This window comes from Scyliorhinus torazame, chromosome 9, assembly GCF_047496885.1.
Source record: "Scyliorhinus torazame isolate Kashiwa2021f chromosome 9, sScyTor2.1, whole genome shotgun sequence".
NCBI classification, from domain to species: Eukaryota; Metazoa; Chordata; class Chondrichthyes; order Carcharhiniformes; family Scyliorhinidae; genus Scyliorhinus; species Scyliorhinus torazame.
The window spans coordinates 2,063,713-2,087,471 of NC_092715.1; the positions used below are offsets into that span (position 1 = coordinate 2,063,713).

The 23,759-nt window shown below is 46.5% G+C and overlaps 1 protein-coding gene across 3 annotated transcripts in view; it reads left to right on the plus strand.

The window, feature by feature from the left end:
* Positions 1 to 23,759, plus strand: part of LOC140429045 (nipped-B-like protein) — an 817,118-nt gene that overhangs the window by 145,431 nt on the left and 647,928 nt on the right. For all 3 annotated transcript variants that reach the window (XM_072515574.1, XM_072515576.1, XM_072515575.1), the window contains exon 3: positions 21,091 to 21,256. In XM_072515574.1, coding sequence (XP_072371675.1) covers positions 21,091 to 21,256 — 166 coding nt within the window. The remainder of the gene's footprint in view (positions 1 to 21,090; positions 21,257 to 23,759) is intronic.

Consider the following 23,759-nt stretch of genomic DNA (forward strand, 5'->3'; position numbering starts at 1 on the left):
TATCCTTCTATTCCCATCCTATTCATATATTTGTCAAGATGCCCCTTAAATGTCCCTATCGTCCCTGCTTCCACTACCTCCTCCGGTAGCGAGTTCCAGGTACCCACTACCCTCTGCGTAAAAAACTTGACTCGTACATCTACTCTAAACCTTGCCCCTCTCACCTTAAACCTATGCCCCCTAGTAATTGACCCCTCTACCCTGGGGAAAAGCCTCTGACTATCCACTCTGTCTATGCCCCTCATAATTTTGTATACCTCTATCAGGTCGCCCCTCAACCTCCTTCGTTCCAGTGAGAACAAACCGAGTTTATTCAACCGCTCCTCATAGCTTATGCCCTCCATACCAGGCAACATTCTGGTAAATCTCTTCTGCACCCTCTCTAAAGCCTCCACATCCTTCTGGTAGTGTGGCGACCAGAATTGAACACTATACTCCAAGTGTGGCCTAACTAAGGTTCTATACAGCTGCAACATGACTTGCCAATTCTTATACTCAATGCCCCGGCCAATGAAGGCCAGCATGCCGTATGCCTTCTTGACTACCTTCTCCTCCTGTGTTGCCCCTTTCAATGACCTGTGGACCGGTACTCCTAGATCTCTTTGACTTTCAATACTCTTGAGGGTTCTACCATTCACTGTATATTCCCTACCTGCATTAGACCTTCCAAAATGCATTACCTCACATTTGTCCGGATTAAACTCCATCTGCCATCTCTCCGCCCAAGTCTCCAGACAATCTAAATCCTGCTGTATCCTCAGACAGTCCTCATCGCTATCCGCAATTCCACCAACCTTTGTGTCGTCTGCAAACTTACTAATCAGACCAGTTACATTTTCCTCCAAATCATTTATATATACTACAAAGAACATAGGTCCCAGCACTGATCCCTGTGGAACGCCACTGGTCACAGCCCTCCAATTAGAAAAGCATCCCTCCATTGCTACCCTCTGCCTTCTAAGCCCTAGCCAGTTCTGTATCCACCTTGCCAGTTCACCCCTGATCCCGTGTGACTTCACCTTTTGTACTAGTCTACCATGAGGGACCTTGTCAAAGGCCTTACTGAAGTCCATATAGACAACATCTACTGCCCTACCTGCATCAATCATCCTAGTGACCTCCTCGAAAAACTCTATCAAGTTAGTGAGACACGACCTCCCCTTCACAAAACCGTGCTGCCTCTCACTAATACGTCCATTTGCTTCCAAATGGGAGTAGATCCTGTCTCTAAGAATTCTCTCCAGTAATTTCCCTACCACTGACGTAAGGCTCACCGGCCTGTAGTTCCCGGGATTATCCTTGCTACCCTTCTTAAACAGAGGAACAACATTGGCTATTCTCCAGTCCTCCGGGACATCCCCTGAAGACAGCGAGGATCCAAAGATTTCTGTCAAGGCCTCAGCAATTTCCTCTCCAGCCTCCTTCAGTATTCTGGGGTAGATCCCATCAGGCCCTGGGGACTTATCTACCTTAATATTTTTTAAGACACCCAACACCTCGTCTTTTTGGATCACAATGTGACCCAGGCTATCTACACCCCCTTCTCCAGACTCAACATCTACCAATTCCTTCTCTTTGGCGAATACTGATGCAAAGTATTCATTTAGTACCTCGCCCATTTCCTCTGGCTCCACACATCGATTCCCTTGCCTATCCTTCAGTGGGCCAACCCTTTCCCTGGCTACCCTCTTGCTTTTTATGTACGTGTAAAAAGTCTTGGGATTTTCCTTAACCCTATTTGCTAATGACTTTTCGTGACCCCTTCTAGCCCTCCTGACTCCTTGCTTAAGTTCCTTCCTACTTTCCTTATATGCCACACAGGCTTCGTCTGTTCCCAGCCTTTTAGCCCTGACAAATGCCTCCTTTTTCTTTTTGACGAGGCCTACAATATCACTCGTCATCCAAGGTTCCCGAAAATTGCCGTATTTATCTTTCTTCCTCACAGGAACATGCCGGTCCTGTATTCCTTTCAACTGACACTTGAAAGCCTCCCACATGTCAGATGTTGATTTGCCTTCAAACATCCGCCCCCAATCTATGTTCTTCAGTTCCCGCCTAATATTGTTATAATTAGCCTTCCCCCAATTTAGCACATTCATCCTCGGACCACTCTTATCCTTGTCCACCAGTACTGTAAAACTTACTGAATTGTGGTCACTGTTACCGAAATGCTCCCCTACTGAAACATCTACCACCTGGCCGGGCTCATTCCCCAATACCAGGTCCAGTACCGCCCCTTCCCTAGTTGGACTGTTTACATATTGTTTTAAGAAGCCCTCCTGGATGCTCCTTACAAACTCCGCCCCGTCTAAGCCCCTGGCACTAAGTGAGTCCCAGTCAATATTGGGGAAGTTGAAGTCTCCCATCACCACAACCCTGTTGTTTTTACTCTTTTCCAAAATCTGTCTACCTATCTGCTCCTCTATCTCCCGCTGGCTGTTGGGAGGCCTGTAGTATACCCCCAACATTGTGACTGCACCCTTCTTATTCCTGATCTCTACCCATATAGCCTCACTGCCCTCTGAGGTGTCCTCTCGCAGTATAGCTGTGATATTCTCCCGAACAAGTAGCGCAACTCCACCTCCCCTTTTACATCCCCCTCTATCCCGCCTGAAACATCTAAATCCTGGAACGTTTAGCTGCCAATCCTGCCCTTCCCTCAACCAGGTCTCTGTAATGGCAACAACATCATAGTTCCAAGTAGTAATCCAAGCTCTAAGTTCATCTGCCTTACCCGTAATGCTCCTTGCATTAAAACATATGCACTTCAGGCCACCAGACCCACTGTGTTCAGCAACTTCTCCCCGTCTGCTCTGCCTCAGAGCCACACTGTCCCTATTCCCTAGTTCTCCCTCAATGCTCTCACCTTCTGACCTATTGCTCCCGTGCCCACCCCCCTGCCATACTAGTTTAAACCCTCCCGTGTGACACTAGCAAACCTCGCGGCCAGGATATTTATGCCTCTCCGGTTTAGATGCAACCCGTCCTTCTTATACAGGTCACACCTGCCCCGGAAGAGCTCCCAGTGGTCCAGATAATGGAAACCCTCCCTCCTACACCAGCTGTTTAGCCACGTGTTTATCTGCTCTATCTTCCTATTTCTAGCCTCACTGGCACGTGGCACAGGGAGTAATCCCGAGATTACAACCCTCGAGGTCCTGTCTTTTAACTTTCTGCCTAGCTCCCTGAACTCCTGCTGCAGGACCTCATGCCCCTTCCTGCCTATGTCGTTAGTACCAATATGTACAACGACCTCTGCCTGTTTGCCCTCCCCCTTCAGGATTCCCTCTACCCGTTCGGAGACATCCTGGACCCTGGCACCAGGGAGGCACCATACCATCCTGGAGTCTCTTTCACGTCCACAGAAGCGCCTATCTGTGCCCCTGACTATAGAGTCCCCTATTACTATTACTCTTCTGCGCTTTGACCCTCCCTTCTGAACATCAGAGCCAGCCGTGATGCCACTGCTCTGGCTGCTGCTGTTTTCCCCTGATAGGCTATCCCCCCCGACAGTATCCAAAGGGGTATATCTGTTCGAGAGGGGGACAACCACAGGGGATTCCTGCACTGACTGCCTGCCCTTTCTGGTGGTCACCCATTTCTCTGCCTGCACCTTGGGTGTGACCACATTTACATAACTGCGATCTATGACGCTTTCCGCCACCTGCATGCTCCTAAGTGCATCCAATTGCTGCTCCAACCGAACCATGCGGTCTGTGAGGAGCTCCAGTTGGGTGCACTTTCTGCAGATGAAGCCATCCGGGACGCTGGAAGCCTCCCGGACCTGCCACATCTCACAGTCAGAGCACAGCACCCCTCTAACTGACATTGCGTCAATTAATTAAAATTAGTCTTTTTTTTTTTAAATACTTTTTTTTAAATTTCAAAGTTACTGTCAACTATCTGTTTCCTAGCACTAGATTTCTAATAGAAATGCGATAGCTAACTATAATGCTCTCTGATCTCTGGCTTAGATATCCTCTAAATTATAATTAAGTTATTATGTTTAATTAGTTCCCAAATACTCAAATTTTTTTAAAATTTAGGTTAGAATCCCAACCAGCCACTCTGGCCACAGCTTTTCTGTGATGTCACTATAGTTTCCCCCCAACACACACAATTTGAAAAAAGGTATAAAAGTAAAAATAACTTACTTACCTTCTGAGTGTCTGAGATGTTCTCAGGTTCTCTCGCTGACAGACTGCTCCTCCACCTCCGATCCTTGACCTGCACAATGCTAATAATATAATAATATAATATGGCACTTACCTTACACCAATGGGTCTTATTATTAGGTTAGAGGAGGAGGGCGGGTGGGAGACACTACACGTGTAGTGTCTCGGGTTTCCTCTCCACCAGAATTTCTTAGTTGGGGGGGGGGAACGGGGGGACGGGGGGGGACTTGCCAGAGGTCCGCGGGTCGAACTTCCGGTTCCCGCCTTATATAAAAACAAATAAAACAGAAAAGAACAGACAGGGGACCAGGTAAGGCTTTTTAAAGTCGCTACTCACCTCCAAGAAGGCCCCTGCGCACCGCTGCCGCCGAAATCCGAAGTGCTGCTCCTGTAAAGGCAAGGCTTTTTAAAGTAAGTACTCACCTCCCAGAAGGCCCCTGCGCACCGCTGCCGCCGAAATCCAAAGAGCTGCTCCTGTAAAGGTAAGGCTTTTAAATACACTACTCACCTCCAAGAAGGCCCCTGCGCACCGCTGCCGCCGAAATCCAAAGGGCTGCTCCTGTAAAGGTAAGGCTTTTAAATACACTACTCACCTCCAAGAAGGCCCCTGCGCACCGCTGCTGCCGAAATCCGAAGGGTGTTGGTCAATGGTGACCCCATAGGATATTGACAATAGGGAATTCAGCGATGGTGGTGCCATTAAATGTCAAGGGAGATGGTTGGATGCTCTTTCATTGCAGAGGGTCATTGCTTGGCCCTGGATTAGGCCAGTTTTCAGTGGTTAGATTCACAGTATAAAAGTGATCCCCTACAGTGCAGACTTTGTTTGCACTGAGTGCTGAATTTGGTGCATTTTGAGTGCTATAGTAAGAGTTTGGTGACCGAGGGAGTGCTGAATTTGGTGCATTTTGAGTACGATAGTAAGAGTTTGGTGACCGAGGGAGTTAGGTGAAGATGGAGTAAGGTGCTCCTTTCATTTTGTTTCCGACTTTTCCGCAAAGAGTGAGAAGAGAGCTAGTTTACAGAAAGTGTAGCTGACTGGGAGCAGAGTCGGAGGGCGGAGATCTAGTTAGTCCACAGGCCAGCTATATTCTGTCAGATAAGAGGGGATGGAGGCTAGGCCAGTTGCATGCTCCTCCTGTAGGATGTGGGTGGTGAGGGATACCACCAGTGTCCCCGCTGACTGTACCTGCGGGAAGTGCACCCAACTTCAGCTCCTCAAAGACCGTGTTAGGGAACTGGAGCTGAAGATGGATGAACTTCGGATCATCCGGGAGGCAGAGGGAGTGATTGAGAAGAGTTACAGGGAGGTAACCACACCCAAGGTACAGGACAAGAATAGCTGGGTTACAGTCAGGGGGAAAAAAACAAACAGGCAGACAGTGCAGGGATCCCTCGTGGCCGTTCCCCTTCAAAACAAGTATACCGTTTTGGATGCTGTTGGGGGGGATGCCATACCGGGGGAAGGCCCTAGCGGCCAGGTCTCTGGCACTGAGTCTGGCTCTGGGGCTCAGAAGGGAAGGGGGGAGAATAGAAAAGCAATAGTTGTAGGAGATTCAATGGTTAGGGGAATAGATAGGAGATTCTGTGGTCGCGAGCGAGACTCCCGGAAGGTATGTTGCCTCCCGGGTGCCAGGGTCGGGGATGTCTCGGATCGTGTCTTCAGGATCCTTAAGGGGGAGGGTGAGCAGCCAGAAGTCGTGGTGCACATTGGTACCAATGACATAGGTAGGAAAAGGGGTGTGGAGGTAATAAACAAGTTTATTATTATATTATTATTATTTTTTAGCCAGATCTTGGTAGAAAGTTAGAGGAATGGCAGGGAAGGGAGTGCAATGTTCCTCCTGCAGGATGTTTGAGGTGAGGGATGCAGTTAGTGTCCCTGCTGATTTTACCTGCAGGAAGTGCTGCCATCTCCAGCTCCTCCAAGACCGAGTTAGGGAACTGGAGCTGGAGTTGGAAGAACTTCGGATCATTCGGGAGGCAGAAGGGGTCATAGATAGCAGCTTCAGGGAATTAGTTACACCAAAGATTGGAGATAGGTGGGTAACTGTAAGAGGGACTGGGAAAAAACAGTCAGTGCAGGGATCCCCTGCGGTCGTACCCCTGAGAAACAAGTATACCGCTTTGGATACTTGTGGGGGGGACGACTTACCAGGGGTAAGCCATGGGGTACGGGCCTCTGGCACGGAGTCTGTCCCTGTTGCTCAGAAGGGAAGGGGGGAGAGGAGCAGAGCATTAGTAATTGGGGACTCTATAGTCAGGGGCACAGATAGGAGATTTTGTGGGAGCGTGAGAGACTCACGTTTGGTATGTTGCCTCCCAGGTGCAAGGGTACGTGATGTCTCGGATCGTGTTTTCCGGGTCCTTAGGGGGGAGGGGGAGCAGCCCCAAGTCGTGGTCCACATTGGCACCAACGACATAGGTAGGAAAGGGGACAAGGATGTCAGGCAGGCTTTCAGGGAGCTAGGATGGAAGCTCAGAACTAGAACAAACAGAGTTGTTATCTCTGGGTTGTTGCCCGTGCCACGTGATAGTGAGATGAGGAATAGGGAGAGAGAGCATTTAAACACGTGGCTACAGGGATGGTGCAGGCGGGAGGGATTCAGATTTTTGGATAACTGGGGCTCTTTCTGGGGAAGGTGGGACCTCTACAGACAGGATGGTCTACATCTGAACCTGAGGGGCACAAATATCCTGGGGGTGAGATTTGTTAGTGCTCTTTGGGGGGGTTTAAACTAATGCAGCAGGGGCATGGGAACCTGGATTGTAGTTTTAGGGTAAGGGAGAATGAGAGTATAGAGGTCAGGAGCACAGATTTGACATCGCAGGAGGGGGCCAGTGTTCAGGTAGGTGGTTTGAAGTGTGTCTACTTCAATGCCAGGAGTATACGAAACAAGGTAGGGGAACTGGCAGCGTGGGTTGGTACCTGGGACTTCGATATTGTGGCCATTTCGGAGACATGGATAGAGCAGGGACAGGAATGGATGTTGCAGGTTCCGGGGTTTAGGTGTTTTAGTAAGCTCAGAGAAGGAGGCAAAAGAGGGGGAGGTGTGGCGCTGCTAGTCAAGAGCAGTATTACGGTGGCGGAGAGGATGCTAGATGGGGACTCTTCTGCCGAGGTAGTATGGGCTGAAGTTAGAAACAGGAAAGGAGAGGTCACCCTGTTGGGAGTTTTTTATAGGCCTCCTAATAGTTCTAGGGATGTAGAGGAAAGGATGGCGAAGATGATTCTGGATATGAGCGAAAGTAACAGGGTAGTTATTATGGGAGATTTTAACTTTCCAAATATTGACTGGAAAAGATATAGTTCGAGTACAATAGATGGGTCGTTTTTTGTACAGTGTGTGCAGGAGGGTTTCCTGAAACAATATGTTGACAGGCCAACAAGAGGCGAGGCCACGTTGGATTTGGTTTTGGGTAATGAACCAGGCCAGGTGTTGGATTTGGAGGTAGGAGAGCACTTTGGGGACAGTGACCACAATTCGGTGACGTTTACGTTAATGATGGAAAGGGATAAGTATACACCGCAGGGCAAGAGTTATAGCTGGGGGAAGGGCAATTATGATGCCATTAGACGTGACTTGGGGGGGATAAGGTGGAGAAGTAGGCTGCAAGTGTTGGGCACACTGGATAAGTGGGGCTTGTTCAAGGATCAGCTACTGCGTGTTCTTGATAAGTATGTACCGATCAGACAGGGAGGAAGGCGTCGAGCGAGGGAACCGTGGTTTACCAAGGAAGTGGAATCTCTTGTTAAGAGGAAGAAGGAGGCCTATGTGAAGATGAAGTGCGAAGTTTCGGTTGGGGCGATGGATAGTTACAAGGTAGCGAGGAAGGATCTAAAGAGAGAGCTAAGACGAGCAAGGAGGGGACATGAGAAGTATTTGGCAGGAAGGATCAAGGAAAACCCAAAAGCTTTCTATAGGTATGTCAGGAATAAGCGAATGACTAGGGAAAGAGTAGGACCAGTCAAGGACAGGGATGGGAAATTGTGTGTGGAGTCTGAAGAGATAGGCGAGATACTAAATGAATATTTTTTGTCAGTATTCACTCAGGAAAAAGATAATGTTGTGGAGGAGAATGCTGAGCCCCAGGCTAATAGAATAGATGGCATTGAGGTACGTAGGGAAGAGGTGTTGGCAATTCTGGACAGGCTGAAAATAGATAAGTCCCCGGGACCTGATGGGATTTATCCTAGGATTCTATGGGAGGCCAGGGAAGAGATTGCTGGACCTTTGGCTTTGATTTTTATGTCATCATTGGCTACAGGAATAGTGCCAGAGGACTGGAGGACAGCAAATGTGGTCCCTTTGTTCAAAAAGGGGAGCAGAGACAACCCCGGCAACTATAGGCCGGTGAGCCTCACGTCTGTAGTGGGTAAAGTCTTGGAGGGGATTATAAGAGACAAGATTTATAATCATCTAGATAGGAATAATATGATCAGCGATAGTCAGCATGGCTTTGTGAAGGGTAGGTCATGCCTCACAAACCTTATTGAGTTCTTTGAGAAGGTGACTGAACAGGTAGACGAGGGTAGAGCTGTTGATGTGGTGTATATGGATTTCAGCAAAGCGTTTGATAAGGTTCCCCACGGTAGGCTATTGCAAAAAATACGGAGGCTGGGGATTGAGGGTGATTTAGAGATGTGGATCAGAAATTGGCTAGCTGAAAGAAGACAGAGGGTGGTGGTTGATGGGAAATGTTCAGAATGGAGTACAGTCACAAGTGGAGTACCACAAGGATCTGTTCTGGGGCCGTTGCTGTTTGTCATTTTTATCAATGACCTAGAGGAAGGCGCAGAAGGGTGGGTGAGTAAATTTGCAGACGATGCTAAAGTCAGTGGTGTTGTCGATAGTGTGGAAGGATGTAGCAGATTACAGAGGGATATAGATAAGCTGCAGAGCTGGGCCGAGAGGTGGCAAATGGAGTTTAATGTAGAGAAGTGTGAGGTGATTCACTTTGGAAGGAATAACAGGAATGCGGAATATTTGGCTAATGGTAAAGTTCTTGAAAGTGTGGCTGAGCAGAGGGATCTAGGTGTCCATGTACATAGATCCCTGAAAGTTGCCACCCAGGTTGATAGGGTTGTGAAGAAGGCCTATGGAGTGTTGGCCTTTATTGGTAGAGGGATTGAGTTCCGGAGTCGGGAGGTCATGTTGCAGCTGTACAGAACTCTGGTACGGCCGCATTTGGAGTATTGCGTACAGTTCTGGTCACCGCATTATAGGAAGGACGTGGAGGCTTTGGAGAGGGTGCAGAGGAGATTTACCAGGATGTTGCCTGGTATGGAGGGAAAATCTTATGAGGAAAGGCTGATGGACTTGAGGTTGTTTTCGTTGGAGAGAAGAAGGTTAAGAGGAGACTTAATAGAGGCATGCAAAATGATCAGGGGGTTGGATAGGGTGGACAGTGAGAGCCTTCTCCCGCGGATGGATATGGCTGGCACGAGGGGACATAACTTTAAACTGAGGGGTAATAGATATAGGACAGAGGTCAGAGGTAGGTTCTTTACGCAAAGAGTAGTGAGGCCGTGGAATGCCCTACCTGCTACAGTGGTGAACTCGCCAACATTGAGGGCATTTAAAAGTTTATTGGATAAACATATGGATGATAATGGCATAGTGTAGGTTGGATGGCTTTTGTTTCGGTGCAACATCGTGGGCCGAAGGGCCTGTACTGCGCTGTATTGTTCTATGTTCTATGTTCTATGTAGGGAGTTAGGCTGGAAGTTAAAAGCCAGGACAGACAGAGTTGTCATCTCTGGTTTGTTGCTGGTGCCACGTGATAGCGAGGCTAGGAATAGGGAGAGAGTGCAGTTGAACACGTGGCTGCAGGAATGGTGTAGGAGGGAGGGCTTCAGGTATTTGGATAATTGGAGTGCATTCTGGGGAAGGTGGGACCTGTACAAGCAGGACAGGTTGCATCTGAACCAGAGGGGCACCAATATCCTGGGAGGGAGGTTTTCTAGTACTCTTCGGGAGGGTTTAAACTAATTTGGCTGGGGAATGGGAACCGGATTTGTAGTCCAGCAACTAAGGTAGCCGATATTCAGGACGCCAAAGCGTGTAATGAGGCAGTGGGGAAGGGAACACTGACAAAGGAGAGTACTTGCAGGCACGGAGATGGGTTGAAGTGTGTATACTTCAACGCAAGAAGCATCAGGAATAAGGTGGGTGAACTTAAGGCATGGATCGGTACTTGGGACTACGATGTGGTGGCCATCACGGAAACTTGGATAGAAGAGGGGCAGAAATGGTTGTTGGAGCTCCCTGGTTATAGATGTTTTAATAAGATTAGGGAGGGTGGTAAAAGAGGTGTGGGGGGGGTGGCATTGTTAATTAGAGATAGTATAACAGCTGCAGAAAGGCAGTTCGAGGAGTATCACCCTAATGAGGTAGTATGGGTTGAAGTCTGAAATAGGAAAGGAGCAGTCACCTTGTTAGGAGTTTTCTATAGGCCTCCCAATAGTAGCAAAGATGTGGAGGAACAGATTGGGAAACAGATTTTGGAAAGGTGCAGAAGTCACAGGGTAGTAGTCATGGGTGACTTTAACTTCCCAAATATTGAGTGGAAACTCTTTAGATCAAATAGTTTGGATGGGGTGGTGTTTGTGCAGTGTGTCCAGGAAGCTTTTCTAACACAGTATGTAGATTGTCCGACCAGAGGAGGGGCAATATTGGATTTAGTACTTGGTAATGAACCAGGGCAAGTGATAGATTTGTTAGTGGGGGAGCATTTTGGAGATAGCGACCACAATTCTGTGACTTTCACTTCAGTAATGGAGAGGGATAGGTGCGTGCAACAGGGCAAGGTTTACAATTGGGGTAAGTGTAAATACGATGTTGTCAGACAAGAATTGAAGTGCATAAGTTGGGAACATAGGCTGTCAGGGAAGGACACAAGTGAAATGTGGAACTTGTTCAAGGAACAGGTACTACGTGTCCTTGATATGTATGTCCCTGTCAGGCAGGGAAGAGATGGCCGAGTGAGGGAACCATGGTTGACAAGAGAGGTTGAATGTCTTGTTAAGAGGAAAAAGGAGACTTGTGTAAGGCTGAGGAAACAAGGTTCAGACAGGGCATTGGAGGGATACAAGATAGCCAGGAGGGAACTGAAGAAAGGGATTAGGAGAGCTAAGAGAGGGCATGAACAATCTTTGGCGGGTAGGATCAAGGAAAACCCCAAGGCCTTTTACACATATGTGAGAAATATGAGAATGACTAGAGCGAGGGTAGGTCCGATCAAGGACAGTAGCGGGAGATTGTGTCTTGAACGAGTACTTTTCTTCTGTATTTACAAATGAGAGGGGCGATATTGTTGGAGAGGACAGTGTGAAACAGACTGGTAAGCTCGAGGAAATACTTGTTAGGAAGGAAGATGTGTTGGGCATTTTGAAAAACTTGAGGATAGACAAGTCCCCCGGGCCTGACGGGATATATCCAAGGATTCTATGGGAAGCAAGAGATGAAATTGCAGAGCCGTTGGCATGGATTTTAGTAAGGCATTTGATAAGGTTCCCCATGGTAGGCTTCTGCAGAAAGTAAGGAGGCATGGGATAGTGGGAAATTTGGCCAGTTGGATAATGAACTGGCTAACCGATAGAAGTCAGAGAGTGGTGGTGGATGGCAAATATTCAGCCTGGATCCCAGTTACCAGTGGCGTACCGCAGGGATCAGTTCTGGGTCCTCTGCTGTTTGTGATTTTCATTAATGACTTGGATGAGGGAGTTGACGGGTGGGTCAGTAAATTTGGAGACGATACGAAGATTGGTGGAGTTGTGGATAGTAAGGAGGGCTGTTGTCGGCTGCAAAGAGACATAGATAGGATGCAGAGCTGGGCTGAGAAGTGGCAGATGGAGTTTAACCCTGAAAAGTGTGAGGTTGTCCATTTTGGAAGGACAAATATGCATGCGGAATACAGGGTTAACGATAGAGTTCTTGGCAATGTGGAGGAGCAGAGAGATCTTGGGGTCTATGTTCATACATCTTTGAAAGTTGCCACTCAAGTGGATAGAGCTGTGAAGAAGGCCCATGGTGTGCTCGCGTTCACTAACAGAGGGATTGAATTTAAGAGCCGTGAGGTGATGATGCAGCTGTACAAAACTTTGGTAAGGCCTCATTTGGAGTACTGTGTACAGTTCTGGTCACCTCATTTTAGGAAGGATGTGGAAGCTTTGGAAAAGGTACAAAGAAGATTTACCAGGATGTTGCCTGGAATGGAGAGTAGGTCTTACGAGGAAAGGTTGAGGGTGCTAGGCCTTTTCTCATTAGAACGGAGAAGGATGAGGGGTGACTTGATAGAGGTTTATAAGATGATCAGGGGAATAGATACAGTCAGAGACTTTTTCCCCGGGTGGAACAAACCATTACAAGGGGACATAAATTTAAGGTGAATGGTGGAAGATATTGGAGGGATATCAGAGATAGGTTCTTTACCCAGAGAGTAGTGGGGGCATGGAATGCACTGCCTGTGGAAGTAGTTGAGTCGGAAACATTAGGGACCTTCAAGCAGCTATTGGATAGGTACATGGATTACGGTAAAATTATATAGTGTAGATTAATTTGTTCTTAAGGGCAGCACTGTAGCATTGCGGATAGCACAATTGCTTCACAGTTCCTGGGTCCCAGGTTCGATTCTGGCTTGGGTCACTGTCTGTGCGGAGTCTACACGTCCTCCCCGTGTCTGCGTGGGTTTCCTCCGGGTGCTCCAGTTTCCTCCCACAGTCCAAAGATGTGTAGGGTAGGTGGATTGGCCATGATAAATTGCCCTTAATGTCCAAAATTGCCCTTGGTGTTGGGTGGAGGTGTTGAGTTTGGGTAGGGTGCTCTTTCCAAGTGCCGGTGCAGACTCGGGGGGCCGAATGGCCTCCTGCACTGTAAATTCAATGATAATCTATGATTAATCTAGGACAAAGGTTCGGCACAACATCGTGGGCCGAAGGGCCTGTTCTGTGCTGTATTTTCTATGTTCTATGAAAACTTGTCACTTACCAGCAGCGAAGGGCAACACGGTGGTGCAGTGGTTAGCACTTCTGCCTCACGGTGATGAGGCCCCAGGTTGATCCCGGCTCTGCGTCACCGCCCGTGTGGAGTTTGCACATTCTCCCTTTGTTTGCGTCGGTTTCGCCCTGCAAAGATGTGCAGGCTAGGTGGATTGGCCTTGCTAAATTCCCCCATCAGCAGTGAAGTTGGCTGCTGCTCAAGCTCCGAAACCCTCAGCTGACTACACTTTCTGTACATATGATTATCCAACACAGAGAAGCGTCCCAGAGTTCCCTCAAGGAACAGGATGTAATGACCTGATTACTTAAAGTTCAGCAGCTACTCACCAATGTGATGTTTCTGTGCTGATGTCACTTTATTATATAGGGAGGTGAATGTAAATACTTTATCGAAGTGTTTTAGATAATTTACTGGAAGTTTTTTTTTCTTTAAAGTTCATCCTCTTGATGATTGGATTGATTAATTGAGTGAATTTAATTATTCAAGAAATTATTAAAGCTGCTTCATGGCTGTTCAGTTGTGCCACAACACTAGGGAGAGCAGTTCCTGCTTGGTTTTGGTATTGGGCTCGGTGTCAGTCTGTCAGCTTATGCATTTTTAGCACAGTGGGCTAAGTAGCTGGCTTGCAATGCAGAATAATGCCAGCAGCATGGGTTCAATTCCCATACCGGCCTCCCCAAACAGGCATGGGAATGTGGAGACTAGGAGCTATTCACAGTAACTTCATTGAAGCCTACTTGTGACAATCAGCGATTATTATCAAAATAATGAGTTTGCCTTGAAACGACACAGGCTAATTATTCTGTGCAGTCCTGAATCAATTGTCCTTAACAATAAGACCATAAGACACACGAGCAGAATTAGACCTCTCGGCCTATCGAGTTTGCTCTGTCATTCAATCATGGCTGATATTTTTCTCACCCTCATTCTCCTGCTTTTTCCCCATAACCCCTGATCCCCTTATTAATCATGAACCAATTTATCTCTGTCTTAAAGACACTAAAGAGTTCCACAGATTTCTCACCCTCTGGCAGAAAGATCCTCCTCATCTCTGTTTTATAGGATCATCCCTTTGGTCTGAGATTGTTCTCTGGTTCCAGTTTTTCCTACAAGTCGAAACATCCTCTCCATGTCTACTCGATCCAGGCCTCGCAGTATCCTGCAAGTTTCATCAAAGAACAAAGAAATGTACAGCACAGGAACAGGTCCTTCGGCCCTCCAAGCCCGTGCCGACCATGCTGCCCAACTAAACTATGATCTTCTACACTTCCTGGGTCCGTATCCCTCTATTCCCATCATATTCATGTATTTGTCAAGATGTCCCTTAAATGTCACTATCATCCCTGCTTCCACCACCTCCTCCGGTAGCGAGTTCCAGGCACCCACTACCCTCTGCGTAAAAAACTTGCCTCGTACATCTACTCTAAACCTTGCCCCTCTCACCTTAAACCTATGCCCCCTAGTAATTGACCCCTCTACCCTGGGGAAAAGCCTCTGACTATCCACTCTGTCTATGCCCCTCATAATTTTGTAGACCTCTATCAGGTCGCCCCTCAACCTCCGTCGTTCCAGTGTGAACAAACCGAGTTTAGTCAACCGTTCCTCATAGCTAATGCCCTCCATACCAGGCAGCATTCTGGTAAATCTCTTCTGCACCCTCAGTAAAGCCTCCACATCCTTCTGGTAGTGTGGCGACCAGAATTGAACACTACTCCAAGTGTGGCCTAACTAAGGTTCTATACAGCTGCAACATGACTTGCCAATTCTTATACTCAATGCCCCGGCCAATGAAGACAAGCATGCCGTATGCCTTCTTGACTACCTTCTCCACCTGTGTTGCCCCTTTCAGTGACCTGTGGACCTGTACACCTAGATCTCTTTGACTTTCAATACTCTTGAGGGTTCTACCATTCACTGTATATTCCCTACCTGCATTAGACCTTCCAAAATGCATTACCTCACATTTGTACAGATTAAACGCCATCTGCCATCTCTCCGCCCAAGTCTCCAAACAATCTAAATCCTGCTGTATCCTGACAGTCCTCATCGCTATCTGCAATTCCACCAACCTTTGTGTCGTCTGCAAACTTACTAATCAGACCAGTTACATTTTCCTCCAAGTCATTTATATATACTACGAACAGCAAAGGTCCCAGCACTGATCGCTGCGGAACACCACTGGTCACACCCCTCCAATTAGAAAAGCATCCTTCCATTGCTACTCTCTGCCTTCTATGACCTAGCCAGTTCTGTATCCACCTTGCCAGCTCACCCCGATCCCGTGTGACTTCACCTTTTGTACTAGTCTACCATGAGGGACCTTGTCAAAGGCCTTACTGAAGTCCATATAGACAACATCCACTGCCCTACCTGCATCAATCATCTTTGTGACCTCCTCGAAAAACTCTATCAAGTTAGTGAGACATGACCTCCCCTTCACAAAACCATGCTGCCTCTCACTAATACGTCCATTTGGTTCCAAATGGGAGTAGATCCTGTCTCGAAGAATAATTTCCCTACCACTGAAGTAAGGCTCACCGGCCTGTAGTTCCCTGGATTATCCTTGCTATCCTCCTTAAACAGAGGAACAAAATTGGCTATTCTCCAGTCCTCCGGGACATCACCTGAAGACAGTGAGGATCCAAAGATTTCTGTCAAGGCCTCAGCAATTTCCTCTCCAGCCTCCTTCAGTATTCTGGGGTAGATCCCATCAGGCCCTGGGAACTTATCTACCGTAATATTTTTTAAGACGCCCAACACCTCGTCTTTTTGGATCTCAATGTGACCCAGGCTATCTACACACCCTTCTCCAGACACAACATCTACCAATTCCTTCTCTTTGGTGAATACTGATGCAAAGTATTCATTTAGTACCTCGCCCATTTCCTCTGGCTCCACACATAGATTCCCTTGCCTATCCTTCAGTGGGCCAACCCTTTCCCTGGCTACCCTCTTGCTTTTTATGTACGTGTAAAAAGCCTTGGGATTTTCCTTAACCCTATTTGCCAATGACTTTTCGTGACCCCTTCTAGCCCTCCTGACTCCTTGCTTAAGTTCCTTCCTACTTTCCTTCTATTCCACACAGGCTTCGTCTGTTCCCAGCCTTTTAGCCCTGACAAATGCCTCCTTTTTCTTTTTGACGAGGCCTACAATATCTCTCGTTATCCAAGATTCCCGAAAATTGCCGTATTTATCCTTCTTCCTCACAGGAACATGCCGTTTCTGAATTCCTTTCAACTGACACTTGGAAACCTCCCACATGTCAGATGTTGATTTGCCCTCAAACATCCGCCCCCAACCTAGGTTCTTCAGTTCCTGCCTAATATTGTTATAATTAGCCTGCCCCCAATTTAGCACATTCATCCTAGGACCACTCTTATCCTTGTCCACCAGCACTTTAAAACTTACTGAATTGTGGTCACTGGTTTAGCACACTGGGCTAAATCGCTGGCTTTTAAAGCAGACCAAGGCCGGCCAGCAGCACGGTTCAATTCCCGTACCAGCCTCCCCGAACAGGCGCTGGAATGTGGCGACTCGGGGCTTACCACAGTAACTTCATTTGAAGCCTATTTGTGACGATAGGCGATTTTTACTGTTCCCGAAATGCTCCCCTACTGAAACTTCTACCACCTGGCCGGGATCATTCCTCAATACCAGATCCAGTACCGCCCTCCTTTTAAGATCCCCCCCCTCATCCTTCTGAACTCCAACGAGTACAGACCCAGAGTCTTCAACCGTTACGACAAGCGCTTAATTACAGGGATCATTCTTGTGAACCTCCTCTGGACCCTTTCCAAGGCCAGCACATTCTTCCTTGGATACGGGGCCCAAAACTGCTCACAATACTTCCAGGGGCTGACCAGTGCCTTATACAGCCTGAGAAGTACATCCCTGGTCTTGTATTCTCGCCCTCTTGACATGAATGCTAACATTTCATTTGTCTTCCTAACTGCCGACTGAACCTGCACGTTAACCTTAAGAGAATCGTGAACAAGACTCCCAAGTCCCTTTGTGCTTCTGATTTCCTAAGCATTTCCCCATTTAGAAAATAGTCTATTCCTCCATTTCTCCTTCCAAAGTGCATAACCTCACACTTTTCCACATTGTATTTCATCTGCCACTTCTTGACCCACTCTCCTAGCCTGTCTAAGTCCTTATGTAGCTCCCCTGCGTTCTCAATACGACCTGTCCCTCTACAGATCTTTGCATCATCTGCAAACTTAGCAACAGTGCCTTCAGTACCTTCTTCCAGATCCTTAATGTACATTGCGCAAAGTTGTGGTCCCAGCACGGACCCCTGAGGCACACCACTAGTCACCGGCTGTCATCCTGAAAAAGAACCCTTTTTCCCACTCTCTGCCTTCTGCCAGTCAACCAATCCTCTATCCATGCCAGGATCTTACCCTGAACACCATGAACTCTTAACTTATTTAACAGCCTCCTGTGTCAAAGGCACCTTGTCAAAGGCCTTCTGGAAATCTAAATAAATCACGCCCATTGGTTCTCCTTTGTCTACCTTCCTTGTTACCTCCTTCAGGAACTCTTAATAGATTTGTCAGACATCATCCGACATTACCTACGACGAAGCCGTGCTGACTCAGTTCTATTTTATCATACACTTCAAGTACTCCGCGATCTCATCTTTAATAATGGACAATTTTCTGACTTTTGCCTCCCTCCCTTCTTAAACAACGGTGTTACATTAGCCACTTTCCAGTCCTCTGGGACCCTTCCTGCCTTCAGTGATTGCTGAAAGATCATCACCAATGCCTCCACAATCTCCTCGGCTATTTCTTTTAGAAACCTGGGGTGTAGTCCATCCGGTCCAGGTGATTTATCCACCTTCAGACCTTTCACTTTCCTCAGAACCTTCTTGGTGATGTCCACTACACTCACCTCTGCTTCCATGATTCTCCTGGAGCTCTGGCATCCCACTGGTGTCTTCCACCATAAAGACTGATGCAAAATAACTATTCAGTTCCTCTGCAATTTTTTTGTTTCCTATTATTACTTCTCCAGCCACATTTTCCAGTGGTCCAATATCTATTTTTGCCTCTCTTACCTTTTATATATTGAAAAAAACTCTTCCTACCTTCTCTTGAACTCATATTTCATCTTCTCCCCCCTCGATGCTTTTTTAGTTCCCAATCCCCTGGCTTCCCACTAATGCTCGCCACTTTGTGTGCTTTTTCTTTAGCTTTCATGCTGTTCTTGACTTCCCTCGTCAGCCATGGATGTCTTGTCCTCCCCTCAGCATGTTCCCTCCTCCTTGGGATGAATTTCTGTTGTGCCTCCCGAATAACCCCCCCAAAACCTGTGCCATTGCTGTTCCACTGTCTTCCCTGCTAGGCTCCTTTTCCAATAAAATCTGGCCAGCTCCTCCCTCATGTCTTTGCAGTTACCCGTATCTAATTGCCGTTACATCTGATTGCAGCTTCTCCCTCTCAAACTGCAGGGTAAATTGTATCATATTGTGGTCACTGCTCCCTAAGGGTTCCTTCACCTTAAGCTCCCTAATCAAGTCTGCCTCATTACACATCACCAAATCCAGAATTGCCTGTTCCCTAGTTAGGCTCTGTCACAAGCTGCTCCAAAAAACCATCTCTTAGATATTCTACAAATTCCTTTTCTTGGGATCCACTACCAACCTGATTTTCCCAGTCCACCTGCATATTGATGTCCCCCATGATTATTGTAATATTGCCTTTTTTACATGCCTTTTCTATCCTGATTCATTTTCTGCCCCACATCCTGACTACTGCTAAGGGGCCTGTACCTAACTCCCATCAGGGTCTTTTTACCGTTGCGATTCCTCAACCCTACCCACAGAGATTTTATGCCTCCTGATCCTATATCGCTCCTTGCTATCGATTTAACTTCATTCCTAACATTGCAACCCAAACCCCTTTGCCCATCTGCCTGTCCTTTTGATAGGGCACATATCCTTGTATATTTAAATCCCAGCCCTGATCCCCTTACAGCCACACCTCTGATGCCCACAACATCGTACCAGCCAATTTCAATGTGCGCAACAAACTCATTTACCTTGTTCCGTGTACTGCGCGCATTTAGGTACAACACCCTCAGTCCTGCATTGACCACCTCCCTTCTCATACTTGTCACCTTTTTTGCTGTGCCTGAGGGTGGTGATGTTCTCTTATTTTTGTTCTCTATTTCTCCTTCAGTTTTTACACCGAATCAGCTGCTTCCTCTTGGCCCATGAACCCAGTGAAGGTTGTCTGTGGTGCTCTTTTTAAGCTGTCCCCGTCACTTGTGTTCAGCTGCCCCCCACTAGGGTTGCCTCCAGTGCTCTGATTTCCTGCTGAGATTTAGGGGGATTTATGGCAGTGACTTGCGCAACACAAATGTGCTGCAGCTCTTAATGGTTTTACTTTCCTAAGGTACACTTGTGTATGAATAATTTATTTTTAAAAGTTAATTTAGAGTATCCAATTCTTTTTCTCCCCCCTTTCGTAAATGATCTGTAACACCGTTGTTTAAGAAGGGAGGGAGGCAAAAGTCAGAAAATTGTCCATTATTAAATCATTTACGATTTAGGACTTGGCAACCTCCAGCGGTGCATCAATCATTACCTCACCTTGCCAGGATCAATGCATTGGAACTCCTTTGAATTTCTGACACGAAGTGGCTGCAATCTTGCCGATTACTGCAGACACTTTGAAACAACACTGAAATTGTTTGTGTCCAAAAGTAGGAAACTTAAAAAAAACCTCATTGTATTAGTGTCTGCGAAGTGGGGCACTTATCAGCATGTTGAAAACCATTCAAGAATGAGTGTGATAAAAAAATTTCTAACGAGTATTGGTACGGCCTGCTGGATATTGTAGCAATTGGCGGCACGGTAACACAGTCGTTAGCACTGTTGCTTCACAGCTCCAGGGTTCCAGGTTCGATTCCCGGCTTGGATCGCTGTCTGTGCGGAGTCTGCACGTTCTCCCCGTGTCTGCGTGGGTTTCCTCCGGGTGCTCCGGTTTCCTCCGACAAATCCGGAAAGACGTGCTGTTAGATAAATTGGACATTCTGAATTCTCCCCCTTGTGTACCCGAAAAGGCGCCGGAATGTGGTGACTGGGGGATTTTCACAGTAACTTCATTGTGAGCCTACTTGTGACAAAAAAGATTATTAAATTTAAAAAAAAAAACCAAGTCCCTTCATACAAATACGAACCATAGATTTTAAGAATGTAACAATAGATGGACTCTGCATTGAGGTTTCAGTCTGCCAAGTTGTGGTCATACATATGTACTTGTGCTCCCCTTAAGTGGGGAGACATCTCATTTATCATTGCTACATGAACTTCATGTATGTGAAAGTAGATGGTGAAATCTATATGTGCTTCAGTGCTTGTAATGTGGCCATGGTGTATTGTTTGCAATTTTAATACTATTTTAATTGTTTCTAGTTTAATATTCCATCCACTACTTTCCCATTATTTGCTGAATTTGTGTCTTTTTATCATTATATTGTCTTGTGTTTCCATGCTTTTAACTTTATTATTTAATGTATATCTATATATTTTTATGAATTTTACAGTTTAACTTGCATTTCAAACCTTTTAAACTGCAGATGTGTTTCTTGAATAAAATATCTCTTTTATGAAATGCCATTAAATATTGATCTCTATCTCGGGCCACCTTGCGAGGTGTAAATTTGCTGCCGAGCTATTTGGTTGGGGAGGGAGTGGTTCAGATGGATGATTTGGAAAATGGGTGGGGTGGGAAATGTGAAGGGACATTCCTCGGCACCAAATCTGAAATTAGTTGATATGTATTGAACTTTGTTAAATGACCCAAAATGTTCTTTAGAGTTCAGTTCTGGTCTTTAATTATGTTTTGATGCATTGCTTGTAGTTGTTAGATTTCTGAATGGATGTTTTTTTTTTCTCTAAACAGTACTGAATCAGCTTCCACTTCCCTCCCCACTGCCTGCTACCACCACCAAAAGCTTGCTGTTTGGAGGGAGAATTGCTGAAGATGTAAATTGCCTCATGGGTTGTAGGGACGAGAGTCTTGTCACACAGTTAGTACATAGCCTCAGCCAAGTCTCCACGGATCATATGTAAGTATGGTCTTATTCTCTGGTTAGCAAAGGTTGTTAAATATGCAACACTTCCATAACCCACAATGTCATGGCTATTGTAGCACAGAATCTACAATGACAAAAGAGCAGTTTACAGATCAACTTTTTATTTTGAAAATTCGTAATGATTTTGCTGCTATTTGTCAGATTGTCAAATTATATTAAGGCCTTTAATTACGCTTTGTGTAAAGTGCTTTCACATTTCTTTACCCAGCAAAGGCTATGGACCCTGACAACATCCTGGCTGTAATACTGAAGACTTGCTCCAGAACAAACCACACTCCTAGCCAAGAAGTTCCAATACAGTCACAATGCTAGTAACTGCCCAATAATGTGAAAAGTTGTCCTGCCTACAAAAACAGGACAAATCCAATCTGTCCAATTTTCACCCCATCAGCCTACACTTGATCTTCATCAGCAAAGTGATGGCAGTTGTTGAGGGCAGTACTTAGCAATACCTGTTCCACGATGCTCATCTTGGGTTTTGCAGGACCATTTAAGTCCTTACCTCATTATAGCCTTGGTCCAAACGTGGGCAAAAGTGCTGAATTTGAAACGTGAGTTGAGAGTTACTATCCTTGACATCAAGTCCGCTTTTGACCACGTGTGACATCCCAGAACCCTAGAAAAATTGAGTCAATGAAAATTGGCAGGGTGTCTCTCCACAGGGCAGACTTGCACCTAGCACACAGGAAAGTGGTGTGGGTGATGGAGATCAGTTACCTCAGACCCAGGATACTGCTGCAGGTGTTCCTTGGGATAGCGCTTATCCCCATCATTTTGCCTGTTTCACCAAAACTGGGGGAGATCAATATTAGTAGAGAAATGGTGCTGGGAAAATTGATGGGATTGAAGGCGGATGAATCCCCATAGCCTGATAATCTGCACCCCAGAGTGCTTAAGGAGGTGGCTCAGGAAATAGTGGATGCATCGGTGGTCATCCCGTATTCTATAGACTCTGGAACTGCCCCTGCAGATTGGAGGATAGCACATGTCACTCCAATATTCAAAAAGGGAGGTAGAGAGAAAGCAGGGAATTATAGAGCAGTAAGCCTAACATCGGTAGTGGGGAAAATGCTTGAATCAATTATCAAGGACATTATAGCTGAACATTTAGAAAGCAGTGGTAGGATCAGTCAGAGTCAGCATAGATTTATGAAGGGAAAATCATGCTTGACAAACCTGTTGGAATTCTTTACAAATGTAGCTAGTACAGTTGACAAGGGGGGGCCAGTCAATGTGGTATATTTGGACTTTCAGAAGGCGTTTGACAAAGTCCCGCATAAGAGATTATTGTGCACGTTTAAAGCGCATGGGATTGGGGGAAATGTATTGAGGTGGATAGAAAACTGGTTGGCAGAGAGGAAACAAAGGGTAGGAATTAATGGGTCCTTTTCAAATTGGCAGACAGTAACTAGTGGGGTACCACAGGGATCGGTGCTGGGACCCCAGCTATTTACAATATATATTAATGATTTGGATGTGGGAACAAAATGTAACATCTCAAAGTTTGCAGATGATGCCAAATTGGGAGCGAGGGTGAACTGTGACGAGGATGCAGAGATCCAACAGCATGATCTGGACAGGTTGGGTGAGTGGGCAAATCAACAACAGATGCTTTATAATTTGGATAAGTGTGAGGTTATTCATTTTGGAAGCAAAACCAGGAAGGCAGATTACTACCTGAATGGTTGTAAATTGGGAGAGGGGAGTGTGCAGCGGGACCTGGGTGTCCTTGTGCGCCAGTCGCTGAAGGTAAGCATGCAGGTACAGCAGGCGGTAAAGAAGGCTAATGGTATGTTGGCCTTCATTGCGAGAGGTTTCAAGTACAGAAGCAGGGATGTGTTGCAATTATACAGGGCCTTGGTGAGGCCACACCTAGAATATTGTGTGTTGTTTTGGTCACCTTTTCTGAGGAAGGATGTTCCTGCTCTTGAGAGGAAGATTCCAGGGACTGTCCTATGAGGAGAGATTGACTAGGTTAGGATTGTTCTTGCTGGAGTTCAGAAGAATGAGGGGGGATTTCGGAGATGTATAAAATTCTAACAGGGCTATACAGGGTAGATGCAGGGAAGATGTTCCCAATGGTTGGTGTGCCCAGAACCAGGGGTCACAGTCTGAGGATTCAGGGTAAACCATTTTGGACAGAGATGAGGAGACATTTCTTCACACAGAGTGGTGAGCCTGTGGAATTCATTACTACAGGAAGTAGTTGATGCTAAAATATTGAATATATTCAAGAGGCCGCTAGATGTAACACTTGGGGAGATAGGGATCAAAGGCTATGGGGAGAAAGCAGGATTAGGCTATTGAGTTGGATGACCAGCCATTATCGTGATGAATGGCAGAGCAGGCTCGAAGGGCTAAAAGGCCTGAAGACTGGGGTAAATTCTTCTATGCATCAATAATCTTCCCGCCTCCATAAGGTCAGAAGTGGTGATGTTCACTGATAACTCGGTGTTCAGTCGTGTTTGCGACTCCG